Source organism: Marmota flaviventris, chromosome 5 (assembly GCF_047511675.1).
Source record: "Marmota flaviventris isolate mMarFla1 chromosome 5, mMarFla1.hap1, whole genome shotgun sequence".
NCBI lineage: Eukaryota > Metazoa > Chordata > Mammalia > Rodentia > Sciuridae > Marmota > Marmota flaviventris.
In genome coordinates, this window is record NC_092502.1 from 146,157,516 (window position 1) to 146,173,952 (window position 16,437).

Sequence of the window (16,437 nt, forward strand, 5' to 3'; positions counted from 1 at the left end):
ATTAATGCTTACTTAACTAAAATTTTAGTTATACCTTTTGAAACATTCTCACCCAACTCAAAGAGATAATTAAGACAATCCAGTACTAAGATGATATTTAAATATCAGAGACATTTTTAAAACATTTTAATCTTGTGTTCTTATAAAATGTCCTTTTAAATGGAAATCTTGGTAATTTTCCATACACTGTGAGAAAATTTTTTTCTCATAAATGGTTATAAGGATAAAAGAAAGGAAGAATAAAACACTTCTGTTTTGTCATTACAATTTAGGCATATCCAATCCAAAAGCCTGAAATCCAAAATCCTCCAAGATCTGAAACTTTTTGAGCATCAATGTAACATCACAAGTAGAAAATTCTGGTGGACCACAGTGAACAAAATTACTTAGAATATTATATTAAAATGAATAAAATTACTTAGAATATTATATAAAATTGCCTCCCGGCTGTGTGTTCAAGGTGCATATGAAATATAAATAAATTTTATGTTTAGATGTGGATCTCCTCTCCAAGATACTTCAAATATTCCAGAATTTTAAAATATCGGAAATCTGAAGCAATCTTTATCTAGTTCCAAACATTTCAGATAAAGGATACTCAAACAACATTAACTTACCCTACTGATGTTGAACCTGAAAATTGCTGGTTAGTAGAAAGCGGAACTGAAATTCTGGCACTTGGTAAATTTTCACTTAATAAATGAGGATTCTCCTCAGAAATCTGAAAGAAAAAATCTCCATCATCAAGTTTATTAGAATTGCCTTACTATTTAACAAAGTGATAGCTATGTCAAATATGTTGGAAGCTTACTAGCTTACTATGTCCACCTATTCCCTGAGATATATATATACACACACACACACATATATATAAACACGAATATGTATATATGTATATATATGCCGTGTGTGTGTGTGTGTGTGTGTGTATAAAATCTCATTTACTCCTCACAGCAAGTGAATCTGTGTTCAGATGAGTAAACTGAGGTAAAGAACTTAAATAACTTGTCAACCCTCAATAGTTCCTCAGATGGCTGATGGAATAATTCTAATAGTCCAACTTCTTACTTTGTGTGTCCTTCCTCCTAAGTGTCTGTTTCTGCTGGAAGAAACAGCTAAAGCTATGGGAGTGGAATATCTCCGAACCCATATCTGTATGACCTGAGCAAAAGGGGAATCTTCCTAGAGAAGCTTAGAGTGAGTGGCTCAGAAACTTTTAGTTTGAAGAGAGGAGAGAATTTTTATGTCTCCCAGCGCCACCCCCACCCCACCCAAACCCCACCCGCACCAATTACACTGTATAGGAAGTTCCCTGCTCTTGCTATCCATGAAGATGGGTCTGGAGTGAACCCCTGATGTGACCTAAACTGACAAAGCCATACTACCTGTTGAACAGTTGGGGATGCAGTAAATTCCCCTTCCTTCTCTGATGACCAACTCTGGCCCCTTCCTACCTCACTACTTCTAGGATTCTCATATGGGCTCAATGCTCTGGAAGAAGACCTATGGTTTCCCACTGCCCAGTACTGTTTTACCACTTAGAGCAACCACAAGACTTGTTTCAGGGAATAACTCTCCAACCTAAGAGAATAAATTTAACAAGGTTACCAAGCACTTTTTTGCAGTCTATCCTGGTATTTTTTGGCAGCTACTTCAACAACAAAAGAAAACTCAGGCAGCCCCGGTTCTGGATGTGGGGGTCTCAAAACAACCATGGAGAAGGATGGGGCATTAAAGCCAGTCCTGCCAGAGAGGGGAGTTCTTACCTTATGTTTCATCTTTTCTTTAATTTTGCCGGATTCCAAGGCATTTTGCCCAAATGTTTGTCCTATTTTTTCACAGCTTTGAGCTTGATGAGGTGGCTGTAAAGTAGCAGGTCTTAGAACATGTTCAGAATGCTTTACAGGACCTTAAAAGAATAGAGGTAAAGGGTCAATATATTTTTAGTGAAATTCTCCTTTTTTCCATATTTTAAACTAACATAATGCTGTTTTCTAACATCATGATTAAATAAGGGACTAATAATAACTAATGAAAGTCAAAATAGCCAGTGAACTGCCTACTACTCACTCCATGCCTAGCTTTTGCCCCAAAAGCATTCATTTTGACCATGGGACCTGGATTACCAAATATTTTTATACTTTATATGTTGTCTCTCTGCCTTACCTCCATACATCTCAAAAAACATACATATGTATGCAAATGAAAATAAAGATGGTAAAATGTAAAATTGTTGAGGTTTTTGAAATTGAAGCTACATACCTTGTTCCGCACTTTTCATGTCAGTGTTCATTTGTACAAGACTTGATGTCATAAAAACATTGTTTTTCTTCACTGTAAGAAAAGATTAAAATAAATTAATTAAGATTAAAATTAAGAAAATTTTAAAATCAGTGTCAGAAGAAGTCATATAAAATTGGGGGTTTAAAAGCCTGGTCTGAATTGACCAGTAGGTGTCGCTATTGGCACTAAATGGCAGTGCCTCTTACTACAGGATAAGTTTTGCTATGTAATTTTGATTACCCTAAGAGATACAAATGAAAATTAGATAACTGACAGAAAAGGCAGTCTTATTTAGAATCATAAATTTGAGTACTGTGGAAATTTCTGCAGATTATAAAATCTGAATCAGTAATAAACACTGTGTGCATGAATATACAGCTTGTACAGAAGTTATAAACTGTTAGCAAACTCTCCCCTGACACTGATGAAGATAAAGTGAGAGACCAAGATGACCATTATCCTTATTTTTCTCTAAGTGTGTTGGTAGAGTAAGGCTGGCAGTGGCTGCAAGCTTAGAATTTCTGTACATGTCCAAGGGAGGAAATCTCCTAATTGCAAATTGCAGAAACAGCAACTGTAGGGCATTTAATTAATAGAGATGACAAAAAATTGCTTCTTCAAGGTATTGTAACATAAATGTTTAGATATAATTGCTTCTCTAATTCAAAGTTTAATGATTTTTTTGTGATCAACGGTGAAGAGGTCATATAAAATTGCACTATTTTTCTCATTTCCAACATCATCAATATTCTGCACAACATAAAATGGAATGTTGATTGCTGATATCTGTGCTGCCTTAGATGTTCTTTGTTTGCATGTGTGTGTGATTTTTTAAATGTAGTAGCTATATACTTAAGGGATAACTTAAAGCTAGCCCTCTACTTTATTCACAAATACACTAAGATAGAACACTTTGCCTCTGAAATCAGGCCCCCTATTTCTCTTTAAAGTCTGTAGCTTGTCAGTTGGGCTTAGAAGAGGTCTGTTAAGCTTGTGTCTCTTCTGTGTGAGAAAGACTATTGCTCAGTCCTGTTTGGAATTATTAAAGAAGAATACAGATTCACTCCTTTGAACATTCTGTAGTTCCAGGGAACCAAGGGATTAGTTTAAAAACAGGTGAACTGTTTTTTTGTTTTGTTTTTTTTCTTAGTGGCAAACTTGAAAAACTTGTTCAGTAGAAATAAAAGCACACAAGAATGGATAGCATCATTTTAATGTGAAGAAAGCACCAATCATTTAAAAATATTTTTACTTAGTAAACTATTACAAATTTCAAGGAAAGAGAAGTAATGTTTTAATTACTGAAAAATCTGTAATGGAATCACAAATTAAATATTAGAATATGAACCTAAAGCATAATTGAATATTTTGAATTCCATATAAACTATGTAGATGGAGGATAATAAATAAAGGAAGTTGCTTTTATTTTATAGATCTGCCTTATATAAAATGATACTACCAGAAACATAAAGTTCTAAAGAACATCAAGTTCAAACTTTCTACCACAAATAAACACATACACTGGCTGGGTTTGTGGAGTTAGGATTCATAGAGTATACTTCTCTGCATACCTTGTGAAGGCCTCTATTTGATTTTGTTAGCATTTTATGATAGTTGAGAAAGAAACCTCATCATTAATAAGAATGATCTTGAAAAACCAGAGTGTCAGGCTTGAGGTTCTAGAAGCTCTTTATTACCTGGACCAGAAGGGGGGAAGGTTGGGAGGTCAGTGAAGGACGAAGATCTCAGGCGCTTCTGAGACAAGGTTGACACTAAAAGCAGATTGCAAACTTGAGTCAATAAGGAAAAGAGGGGTGTTTTTCCTTGTTTTGTTTTTGATTTGGATTTTTGCTGTTTGGGAAACATTTTAGATGACCAATTCAGGAAATCTTCATATTTTATCAATAAAAAAAGAAAGCCTCTGGTGGGGATTATAAACTAATTTCCTTTCCCTTCAATAAATATTTATTGAGTGCTGACCATATGTAAGACACTATCAAGCATGAAGATGACCTCAGGGAACTCAAAGTGAGGAGACAGACCAACTGTATAGCAAGGCCCAAAGCAATAAGGCCAATTAGGAGGGGATCAGAGAAGTGCTTTGATATAGAAGACAGACAGACTAAGTCAATGATTTACTTAGAATAAGTGTGATAAAGTTCTTTTTAAAGGGTAGACATCCTTTTTTTTTTTTTTTTTAAATAGGTGGTTACTTTCATAAGGGCCATTTTCCCTAATTGCAAAACTAACACATGGTCACTACAGAAATTTGGAAACACAGCAAAACACAAAGCCAGGGTGAAGATGGGGGATCAAATGACTTGCAATTCCATTACCTAAGATAACCACTGCTAACACTGTGTAGTTATGACCTTTTGGCATTTTTACCCCCAAAACTGAAAGAATTCTTAACACATGGATTGTGAGCCACTACACAATCCATGTTATAACTTGTTGTTTTCACATTAACAATACATTATAAACATTGCCCATTGGATAGACTTTTAACATTACCCTTTTGGAAAATTTCTTGTTAATTTCACATTCAGAATAAACACAGCCATGAATAGTTGACAGTCAATTTTATACCTACCTCCCTGGGACGGAGAATCTGCAGTACACAGAGTAAAAGATGAAGACCGTACACGCTTTCTTGAGAAACGATTACATTCTGCAAGAAATTCAATGGGAAGGGTAACTGCTTGCAAGAATAAATTATCCTCAAACTCTGATATGGGAAGTTAAACAGAGTTTGATTAATATCTTTACTCCTAATGCCCAGTTTTAAATATTGGATTGATAGATTGGTGGTTATAAACCCATAAGCATATTATATTAGTAGAAAACAACTAGAAATGAGTGGTTTCAAGAGGAAGTTGTGTACACATTCTGAGTCTCCACTGAAAAGGTTTTTGGTAGGCCAAGTTGCAGGCAGTGAAGATCATGGGCTTTTAGTTGCTCACATCAATGTTCTCAGAACCTGCATGAATCTTGCAAAACAAAGACCAATCTACAAGTATGTTTAAAAACAAGAAAGTATATTGTTTTATGCAGTCTGCCACATGCCAAAAGGCTTGTGCTTGCCTATTTTCCTTATTAATTTTGAAATACAGAATATGAATCATTACCAAGTTCTGCTGCTTCAAAGGGGGTGTCTTCCGCAGGTCTCTGAAAGGACATAAAGCTGCCAGTGAGAGCCCAGTATTTGCTGTTTTAGCATCAGATTTCTTGCCATTTTATAAGAATGCTCAGGATCCAGGGTTATTCAATCCACCACCCCACCACCTACCACACACACACCAGACAAAACAACTCACCTTTATTCACCAGGCTTGTAATCAGGAAAAACCCCACAAGTCTAGTACAGTGGTTTCAGATCTCAATGTCTACAGAATCCCTTGTGGGAATGTGTTTAAAATGCATATTTTTGAGGCACCCACTCTCAAGACTCTGAAATGGTTGATACTGGATAGGAATCCGCTTTTTTCATAAAGGATTAGAGGTTGAACTTTTCTTTATTTTGTCTTGTGGGTGGTGCAGCAAATGCCTTGCATAGTAAGAATGAATACCAAGACAAAATAAAAACAAGCTAAAGTGAGATTGCTGCTAATCTTTGTTTGTCTTTGAATTGGAATGATTTCAGTGTAATGCTCAAAAAGGCAGATAGAGTCCATAAGGACCCTTTTAAACAAATATCGCAGTTCAGAATTTATTTTATACCCAGTTTTAGACCAGGTCAGTGAGGACCCATGTCGAGCCTTAGTCCTCCAAATCTCTTTCAGTTCCTCCACTTTTCAAATCACTCCAAATAAACATTATTTTAGCAAAAGCAGCATCTTATCCACAGCTTCCAGACAAGGTACCCTGTTTCAGCTAAACTAATACCTATAAATCCTATAAATCCCAGTTATATGAATATTCTGGAATCACTATTCTGCTACTGGGGAACATAGGATAAACCTGTGCAGCAATGATGTCTTAAGTTAATTGCTAGATTCTTGAAATACAATTTTCTTTGTCAAAGTAAAATAGAAGAAAACAAAGTAAAAACAAAAGTGTCTGATCTTACCTTGAAAGTTCTTTCTCCCTTTTCAAAAACAAATATTGGTTCAGCAATGACAGATTTTTCTGTCAAAGAAAAGGAATGGACAAGAAATCAAAGCATGCAATGACATTTTATTCGCCACTTAAAAAAGATTTGGAGGAAAAAGAACAAAGTACATGTATAAAGGCATGGATTGGCATGAACATACTTTATATACAGAGATATGAAAAATTGTTCTCTATATGTGTAATAAGAATTGTAATGCATTCCACCGCTATTGTGTATTTATAAAAAATAAAATAAAATCAATAAAAGATTAAAAAAAGATTTGGAGAATTTTTTAAATTTTGTATTTTCCTTGCCTTTGGGCAAATTCAAACTATTTTACTGTACATTTCATATTTATAAATAATTTAATAGTTAATTACAGAAATAATACTTAGGGAAAAATGAAGGTTGTATGTTTCCATAAGTAAAGAGATAAAACCATTAAAGAACATGATTTAAATGTTTATGGAAAACAGCATAGAATTGCCTGTGTTTAGAACTTCATTAGGACAAAGTGTCTAACATCTTTAAGAATAAAACGTTTCAACAGGTGAAAAATCTTTTCTGAGGAGAGTTCTTCTGCTTTTTCTTTTAAATTTGAGACAGGGTCTGGCTAAGTCTACTAGAGTTGGATCTTCAGGTGTAAATGATATAGCTATACTGCATTCCATCCTTAAAACGACCCAAAAATAATTCTTATTTCTTTTACTAGAGTCGTCATATAGTAAACTATACTTTCAGTATTTAAATTAAGGATTGGTCTTCCACTGTGCTATAAAGTACATAAAGTTTGTCTTCAACCCTGCCAGTCTTATTAATCTTTTGTATTTTCCCATCCTTTAGGTAAGACAATAGAAATTCTTTCATTCTAGGGTATAAGTGCATGATAACAGCTTTAAATATCAGCACTCCAGAATTCTTAGGAAACATTATCTGGGGTTAAAGCTCAGGCTCTGGAGTTAGTCACATTTCTGAATGTAAGTTAGATTGTTAATTGGCTATATACTTTGGGGAAATTGAGTCTGTTCCTGGCAACTTGGGTACCTTGAACAAAAATGAGGGTTCTAGGAGTATTTGCCTCAAGAGTTTATGTGAAGATTAAGTTTTTAGATATAATTACATTGAATTTTTTAAAAAGTCTTAAAGAAAGAATATTAAATATTTGGCTTACCACCAACCTCCATTCTAAAACACACACCTGACGTTGCTAACTGATGACATCACATTCTTAATGAGACCCAAGATGACCTCAGAACTTTTCTCAGTAGGATAGCCATCACCTATACATTGCCTTGACATATATAAAGCAAGCTCTGAGAAATTTCAAGAAGCTACTAGACCAATTATATCTTTAAATGCAAAAAGAGCTCCTACTCCCTAAATCGTATCCTATAAGAGAGCATCAAAAACTCTGACAGACCACCCTTTGTGAATCTCCTGGGGCCACGTGAACTTGGGTACATTCTTTCCAATGACATAAATAAAGTGCTCATTTTTTTCCCTCCCCTTGTGGTACCAGGTGCTTTACCACATCCCCATTTATTTTTTGTTTTTTAAATTTGGAACAGGGTCTTGCCAAATTGCTGAGAGTCTCAGCTAAAATGTTAAGACTGGCTACGAAATTACAATCTTCCTCCTCAGCCATCCAAGTCAATGGGATTACAGGTGTGTGCCATCATGCCCAGCAGGTTCCTAATGTAAACGCTTCCCATACTATCAGACCTCAGAACCCCAGCAAAAAATGCTCAATAACATCTGGGCATTCTCATAGGAAACTACAATTTAATCCATTGTTCTTTCTCATAGCAAGCTCCTTATCCAGCAAATACATTTGATTTAAACAAGAGATTCTTAGTGACTTTGAAAAGTTATTGTGTGTTTTATTTGTGTGTGTGTGTGTGTGTGTGAATGTGCAATATAAATTAGAATTAAAAAGTTGGGCTCTTATGAATTGGGTTTGGGACAGTCATCCTTTAAATAGCATGACTTGGCCTCAGCCTAGAAAAATAACATGCTGACTTTCCCTTCATTAAACACATGGCTAAAAATATGCAAAAGTAATCTTCAATAGCAGCTCATAGTTTGGATGATATATGGTAATATAAGAAGGCCACCAAAAAATATTTATTGAGCATATTTTCATTGTTTTTGTTTTCCCTAGTCCTGGTTATTGAACCCAGGGGTGCTTTACTACTAAGCTACATCCCTGTTTCTTTTTATTTTTTTTTTAATTTGAAACAGGGTCTTGCTAAACTGCTAAATGTGCCTGCACTGATACATGATCTGATTGACAGTGTATTAATTTCACTGAAGCCACCTTCTCTCCTTGACACTGCCCAGCACACTGGTTACAAAACAGACGATCTCCACTCTTCCTCTTTCGCTTTGATTCTCTCCCCTTCTCCAGAGTAATTCATACTGCTCCAAGGACAGTGTCCAAAGTAAGCATTGATTAAGTCATTGGGAACATAGCAGACTTCTTACCTGTACCAGTAGCAGAATTTGAAAATACAAACATGGCTCTTAAAATCATGTTTTATTTGGCCTTTTTTTTCTTTCTAATAAGGTCATTAAAGCCATTTATTCAACAAATAGGCCTTGAGGAGTGAATATGTACAAACATTTTCAAGGTATTTTGAATGAAGCAGTAGAATAGAGATGTTGTCCCTGCCTCACAGATCTGAAGCAGTGGAAACAGAACTAAGCCATGGCACGACAATTTAAATTCCACTGGGATAAAGCCTATAAAAGAGAGGTACCAGGTTCCCAGTGAGTGACCAACAGCAGAGCTGTCTGTTTGGGGAATCATGATCGGGTTCCCAGGAGAGGTGATATAAAGGCAAGTGTCGTCGTAGGGTAAGTACAGCTAGCCGGGAAGAGGCCAGCAAAGGGGCCGTCCAAGCAGAGGGAGAAGGAAGAAGAACGTCTCTAAGGATGAATAGAACTTGGCAAATCCCAGTAATGACAGGAACCCGTGTGGCTGATACCCACAAAGGAGAGAGGGCAAATGCTACAACATGGGGCTGGAGATGAGGTGGGAGCTTTGTCAGGACTTGAAGTTCTGCTGTGGAGGTTTTCTTGTTTGTTTCGGTTTTTAAGAAGAATGGGAATCTAGTAAGACAGAAGTTGCTCTGTTGTTGTTGTTCTCCTTCTTCTTCGATCATTCTGCTTACTGTGTGGAAAATGGATAAGAGGGGATGGGGCTGAGGGAAAGGAAATAAGCAATCTAATTATAAGGCTGCTCCACGTTCTAGAGGGGAGCGGATGCAGTGGTGCTTTGTTTCTTTGATTAAAATCTTGCATCTGTAATTTTTTAAGGGAAAAGAAATGGCCAACTTCAGGCTACAAAAGCCTCAGTATACTGTTTATCAATCCCAAAGAAAGAACTTTGAGGACCCAACAGAAAAGGCTTGGGTATTTTATTAGTCACACACTCCCTGATGGCAGCAGGGGGACAACACGGAGGGCCACAGCATGCCTTCAAGCAGGGGGAAGGCCAGGATAGGTGGTTCCCCTCCGCCATTTCCCTGATATCACAGTCTTTGGAGTCCTTCTTATCCCATCAGGAAGAACAAGACTCCCTAGGTGCTGACTTGTCTTTATCCCAACAGGAATAACTAAAAGTTTAAAATACAGTCTTATTATAAGAATTAATAATAAAAGGATGGAAAGAAATACTTCAACACCTGAGGACTAATTTTTTTGTTTTGACTGTTTTAAGGTTCATGTAGCATTCAGTGAATCCCTATATTCGTTGTTGTTTTCTGAATACTTTATTAAGAGAAGATATTCACGTGACCCACAAAAAATCACCTTGAGTACCTGGTAAAAGAAATCACATAAAGTGCTGTCTGTATGACTCAATCTTGGTTTACATGCTCCATAATGGAGGTACCTTGTGGGTCAAGTGCTTTCAGTCATCGTATTTAACATAATAATTTAAATCATTTTGTGGATTCAATCTGTTTTCTGCAACTTATAGATAAGAAGACCAAGTCTTCCTTAAGTGACTTGCTCAAAGTCATACCACTGGCAATGGCAAATCCTTTAATTAAACCCAGTCCTGCCTCCTCCAAAACTATTGGTCTTTAATTCAAAATGTCGTACTGACTGTGTTAGTCAGATTTCTGTTGCTATAACAAAATACCTGAGATAATTAACTAAAGAGAAAAGGTTTATTTTGCCTTATGGTTTGGGAGGTTCTAGACCATGATTGATTGGCCTGTTGTTTTGGGCCTGTGGTGAGGCAGTAGACTATAGTGGAAAAGCATGGTGGAGCAAAGCCAGTCACCTCATTGCCAGGGAGCAAAAGAGAAAAAGGAGGGAGCTTGAGTACCACAGCTTCTCTTCAAGGGCCTGCTTCCAATCACTTAAAGACCTCCCTCTGGGCTCTACTTCTTAAAGATTCCACCATCTCTCAATAGCATCTCCTGAGGGAAAAATCTTCTAACACATGGCCTTTGGGGCATATTCAAGATCAAAACTACAGCATTGACATACATCATATCCAACACAGCTCTGCCAGAACAAGTCATATTCTAAATGTATAATATGCATCATGCCAAGGAAAAATAAGTATAAAATAGTAGCATATATACTTTTTCAACTTTGTCAGAGTTGATTGACACACAGGTACTTGCATTTCTTCCAGAAATCAGAACTCATACAATAATACAGTACTTTTGGGAATGGGGACACTACAAAGACAAGGAAACACAATTAATAGCAACCAGACTTTGGAAGCTGAGGTGGAAGGCTAGGAGTTACTGATTTAGTAAACTAGAAAAGCTGAACTGCAAACTCAGGACAGCACTGGGCATGCCAGAGAGCAACCTGGTTTACCCCGACAAAAACACCAAAGCTCAGGAATTGGTACCACTCAGGGCTCTGGGAAGAAGGATGAAATGTGGCTGAACATAGGAAGATGTTTTGTCTATTCAGCAGCAAAGCAGCTGTCCCTCTCCTAACCTAGAAAAAGATAGGAAGGTTATTCCCTAGAAAATATAAAACATCAGCCTCAGATACAAACTAAAGTGGTGGTTCTATAATGAAAAGGGTGCGATTAGGTGAAAGTTTACCTGCCGTATTAGTTCCCTAATGTTGCTATAAACACATTTTCCCAAGTTTAGTGGTTGAAAACCATACAATTAAATATGTTACAGTTCTGGAGGTCAGACATCTAAAATGAGCTGGCAGGGCTGGGGGCTCACCTCTCACCTTTGCCAGCTTCTAACGCTGCTCTTGTCCCTAGAAGTGTGGCCCACATCACTCCAACCTCTGCTTCTGCCTTGACCTCCTTCATTCTGACTCTTTGGCTTCCTTCTTTGTTTTTCAACAACCCTTATCCTTGCCCTGGGCCCACCCAAATAATCTAAAAGAATCTTCCCATCTCAAGATATTTAACTTAATCACATCCATAAGCTTTTGTTTGCCATGGAAGGGCACATTTTCACAGGTTTGGGAGTTTAGCATGAGGACGCATAAAGGAGACATCATTCTGTCCGTGATGTATGCAGAATGTGCAGCCCTGATTCTTCTCAGCTCACAGAATGCTGGCAGCCAGGTCTATTTCCTCCAAGCAGGGAACTGGAAGATTTCCTAAAGCTATTGACAAAAAGGTTCCCCAAGGAATGGTCCAGCCAGATATTGAGTCCCCGTTTCAGATACACACAGCTGCCAGACAGCTTTTCAGTGCCCCTCTCTTAAATACAAGCAGGTTGTCAAGAACCACTAGACATAGGACACGGGATTAAAGAACCAAACAGGATAAGAGTAAATTGAATGAAAAAGACTACGTAGGATTTTACACATGTAAATACAGATATATCATGAGTACTCTCACAAATATTTAATAGCCATGACGTAAACACAGAGCTCTATTTTTTAAAAAGAGAGTAAGAATAAGCCCTTAGAAATTATATTTAACAATAGAATAGTAAATTCCACAAAAGAATCAATATTGATCAAAACAATTAATAGAAGATTTAAAAAATAAAGTTAAATAAATATCATAAAAAGCAGAGCAAATGAATGGAAATAGAAAATAGAATAAAGATATGAGAAAACCCAGATAGTCAGCTCAAGAGTCACTTAAACACCTGCCTAATAGGAGCTATAGGAAAAAGAATATAGAAAACAGAGGGAATGAAATTATCAACAAGTAGATCATTAAAATTCCCCCAGTTGAAGGGCATAAGTTTCTAGATTGTAAGAGCCCATTCAGTGATGAGGACGTGAAAATGAACCACATCAATGCATATTATGAAATCCTAGAACACTGTGGACGATGAAAAGGTCCTAATGGCATCCAGAAGGGAATAAAATAGGTCACATATACATGGGCCAGGAATCAGAATGACTTTAGGTTTCTCAACAACACTGGGAATAGAAATCAAAGGGACAATGTTTTCAGCACTCTGAGGGGAAATGATTTCCACCCTAAAATTATATACTAATATTAACTGTTAAGTGTGATGATGTGATAAAAACATTTCCAGACTTCAAGGTCTCAACATATGTCCCTCACACCTACCCATTGTCAGGATCCTTCTGGAGAAGGTGCTCTACTGAAAGAGCTGGCAGACTAAGGATCCCAGAAACAGGAGACACCACTCAAGGGAGATGAAGGCAGTCTCCCTGGTGACAGTGAGGGAATGTCCCAGAATGACAGCAGTATACCAAACATAGGCAACCAGGCCAGAAAGGGGGAGACTTCAAGATAGAAACCTTCAAGAAGAAGGGATAAAACTAGTTGCATATCTCAAGTGATTGAATATTTTGGAAGGATATTTAGGAAACTGGAGGAAAATTTGGGAATTGACTGGTGACATGTAAATGAAGGACTAAGAAAACAACAAAAAATATGATACAACTATAAACTCCAGAGAAAACAAAAAGTTGGGCAAGAAAGGAAAAGTAATTGTAATACATTATGAGACTCAGTTACATAGCGTCCACATAGTCACAACAGTGTCAATATGAAATACTGACCTGGGGATCAAACTTAGAGCAATTTTGAGAAGATGGGGAAGTCAAAGGTTTGCATGTGTGTGGTAGCAGTGGTGGTGATCGCAGGGTCCAGTCAAATCTATAAAAGGGGGTCAAATTTCTTCATAGTAATGAATCAAGAATGCCTAGACATAAGATAAACAGCCTATATGCATGATATTTGGAGATGCAGAGATAAATATCTAAAGAAATAGCTATGAGGGTTGAATGCTCTTGAGTCTAGGGATCAAGAAAAGTGAAAGTAAGGGGCTAGGATTGTGGCTCAGCAGTAGAGCACTCGCCTAGTAGGGGCGGGACCTGGCTTCCATCCTCAGCACCACATAAAAATAAAGGCATTGTGTTGTGTCCATCTACACCTAAAAAATAAATAAATATATAAAAAAAGAAAAGTGAAAGTAAAGAAAAGGACAAGAAGATTGCTATTTTTCCAAAAAAAAAGTCGTATAGAACCATTTTTATTTCTTAAACCACACGTATATGCAAAATTTTGAAAACTAAAATCAAAATTTGAAAATATTCCTTTTCTATCATAATGTCAGATGTCCATAATTAGAGGACAAATCTCATGCTCTCTGCTGAGGATAGACCTCTTACTGAGTTATACTATCTAGCAAGCATCTATTACCTTATTTCTTAGGTTTTACTTTTCTTTGCATTAAAATACATGGAAATAAAGGTGTGAGCAAGATGGAATCGCTGAATTTAGAAAGCAATTGCTACTGGCTCAGAATAATTGTAGATCTGCTCTTTATAATGCCATCTAAACCCTGGGAAAGCATGTTGTGTTCTGGCTTTCATCTTCACTCAAAACATTCAATCAAATCACTACATAAGAATCTAGCTGAATATTATGCATATATGTAATAGTTTTGTTTTTCTGGATTCCCAGGTGTCATCCCAGTCAGTGCTCTTAATAAATATGAACTTATTTTTCCCACTTTTAATATGTACCACAATCCCCCCTTCCAAATTTCAGGTGGATACTAAGATGTTGTTCCTACCCTTTATTTCTATATTTTGATTGACACTAAGTCTCTGACGAAACTATTTCAATTAAGAAAGTAATTGGAGGATTTTGTTTACGAATTATTGCAGAAGAGGGGGTTTGCAAAGATCTAGTGAACTAAAAGAAGATCCCAAAACCTGAAGAAGACATTAAGAGTGGAGTACCTGTGGCCCAGAGTCCCAGTGGACAGGGAGACAGGCAACTTTGAAAACTCCCCAAACTATCTGCTACACAGCTTCTCCCACTCTGAGAATGGCAGACATTGTATTGCTGCTTGGTAGTTTAGGGAAGATGGAAACGAAGGTATCCACCCTAGATAGAACCGTGGTATTCAAGCCAGCGTTCAAAAAAGGTTATGGAAAAAGTCTTTGTAGAAAAAGGATGGCAGTAATTCCTACCTAATGGGCCACTTGTAACTTCTACCAAGACTGGAAATGATCCATTTGGACTATATCCCTGGTAGCTCTGCACATTCCTTTCCCTTTCTTCTTGGACCTTTCCACATGTCTCTGCCACATCCTCTTCTCTAATTTCTTCTTGGGTGCTGTCACGCTCTGTTCCCCAATACTTTTTCCTAGGTCTGTGTCTTCTTCAACCTCTGTCGCTTGCATCTGGCTTTCTGGATGGTCAAAGCAAAGCTTTGAGGAGCTTTTAAGTAAGATAGTCCTAGAGCTGTGTTTTAATCAAACTACTCCAGTCTTAGCTTTTTAATTTCTCTTTCTGAATGTATTTTTAAAGGGTTGTTATGAAGATTAAAGCAATGGAAGCATGTGAGCGCAGCTTTCTCTTCAATCCTTTTTGGAGCAAAGCAGACTACTTATATACATATATTATATATATCTCGCTATCTCCCACATATGCACTTATCTCCCTACATATCCAGATGTGGCATCTCTATACATAATACACATCCAGAAGCACAAAGCAATATGTCAGGCTACAGGGTGCACAGAAGACACTCAGTAAACTTGGATGCCTTTCCCTTGTGCCCTCTAGTCCTGTGTTGTGTGCCCTCACCCAGCTCTGGTGGAAATACCTCATTGTTCCCCAAGTCTTTCTTTTACTTTTCACTCACTACCTCATTCTTACCCCTAGTTTCCTCTTCATTTCTCCCTTTTGTTCCCCTACCTTTCTTACTTTCTTTTTATTTTTTATTTTTTTTTAATTTTTATTATTGGTTGTTCAAAACATTACATAGTTCTTGACATATTATATTTCATACATTTGAATCTGTATACGGGGTAAAAATGGGAGTTCATAACCCACTTTTTTTTATTTTTTAATATTAGGAAATTTCTTAACTCAGGCAGTGGCCCATAAGTAGTCTTAGAAAGCCTTGCTTCTCAAAGTGTGGTCCGGACAGACAGCAGCACCGATGGGGAATTTGTTAGAGATGCAGAATCTCAGGCTCTGCCCCGGCCTTCTGAGTCAGAATATGCACTCTACAAATTCCCTGGGTGAGTTAGGGACGTATAAATATTTTTGAAGGAGTCCTCAAATACATACCCAGGTTTCTGTCAAGTGAGATCAAATCCAGAAAGACAGTAGTGGAGACTAGTGGGGTAATTTACTAACCCTAAACCTGGAGGATATTCTGAGTAACCTGGCAGAAATAGAAACTGACTCTAGTGTTCCCAAATAGAAAATAATTTCTATTCAAATCATATACTATGACTATTATAATTTAATGTAAGATAAAGCCAAAGGCTACTCTGATGACTTAAAAAGAAATCCCTACAGTAAGGATATTAAAATATCTGTATTGATATTGAAATTAACCATTCAGATTTTCCACTTGAAGTCATGAATGATTTCCTCTCAGATGCAAAAGTTTGTTTTCTGTTGTAATAATATGCCTGAAATCTGGCTTTTTAAATGAAAAAAAAAAAAAAAAGAAAATGCCACTGTGTGAGATTATTAAATGTTAATTACAATGTTTTTGCAAAGCAAAAATTTAACCTGGAAGCATAAATTACATCAAAAGCATTTGTCATAGTTCTAAGATTCTTCAACAAGAATTTGAAACATCTGAATTCTTAAATGTGAA

General features: G+C 36.8%; 1 protein-coding gene across 2 annotated transcripts in view; it reads right to left on the reverse strand.

Annotated features, from left to right (window-relative positions):
* The window catches only part of Ranbp3l (RAN binding protein 3 like), a 180,254-nt gene that overhangs the window by 13,775 nt on the left and 150,042 nt on the right, over positions 1-16,437 (reverse strand). For both annotated transcript variants that reach the window (XM_027936216.2, XM_071611889.1), the window contains 7 exons: positions 6,353-6,411; positions 5,412-5,451; positions 4,877-4,954; positions 3,981-4,055; positions 2,263-2,334; positions 1,767-1,909; positions 618-721 (listed from right to left, as the gene is read on the reverse strand). In XM_027936216.2, the coding sequence (XP_027792017.2) occupies positions 618-721; positions 1,767-1,909; positions 2,263-2,334; positions 3,981-4,055; positions 4,877-4,954; positions 5,412-5,451; positions 6,353-6,411 (571 nt within the window). The remainder of the gene's footprint in view (positions 1-617; positions 722-1,766; positions 1,910-2,262; positions 2,335-3,980; positions 4,056-4,876; positions 4,955-5,411; positions 5,452-6,352; positions 6,412-16,437) is intronic.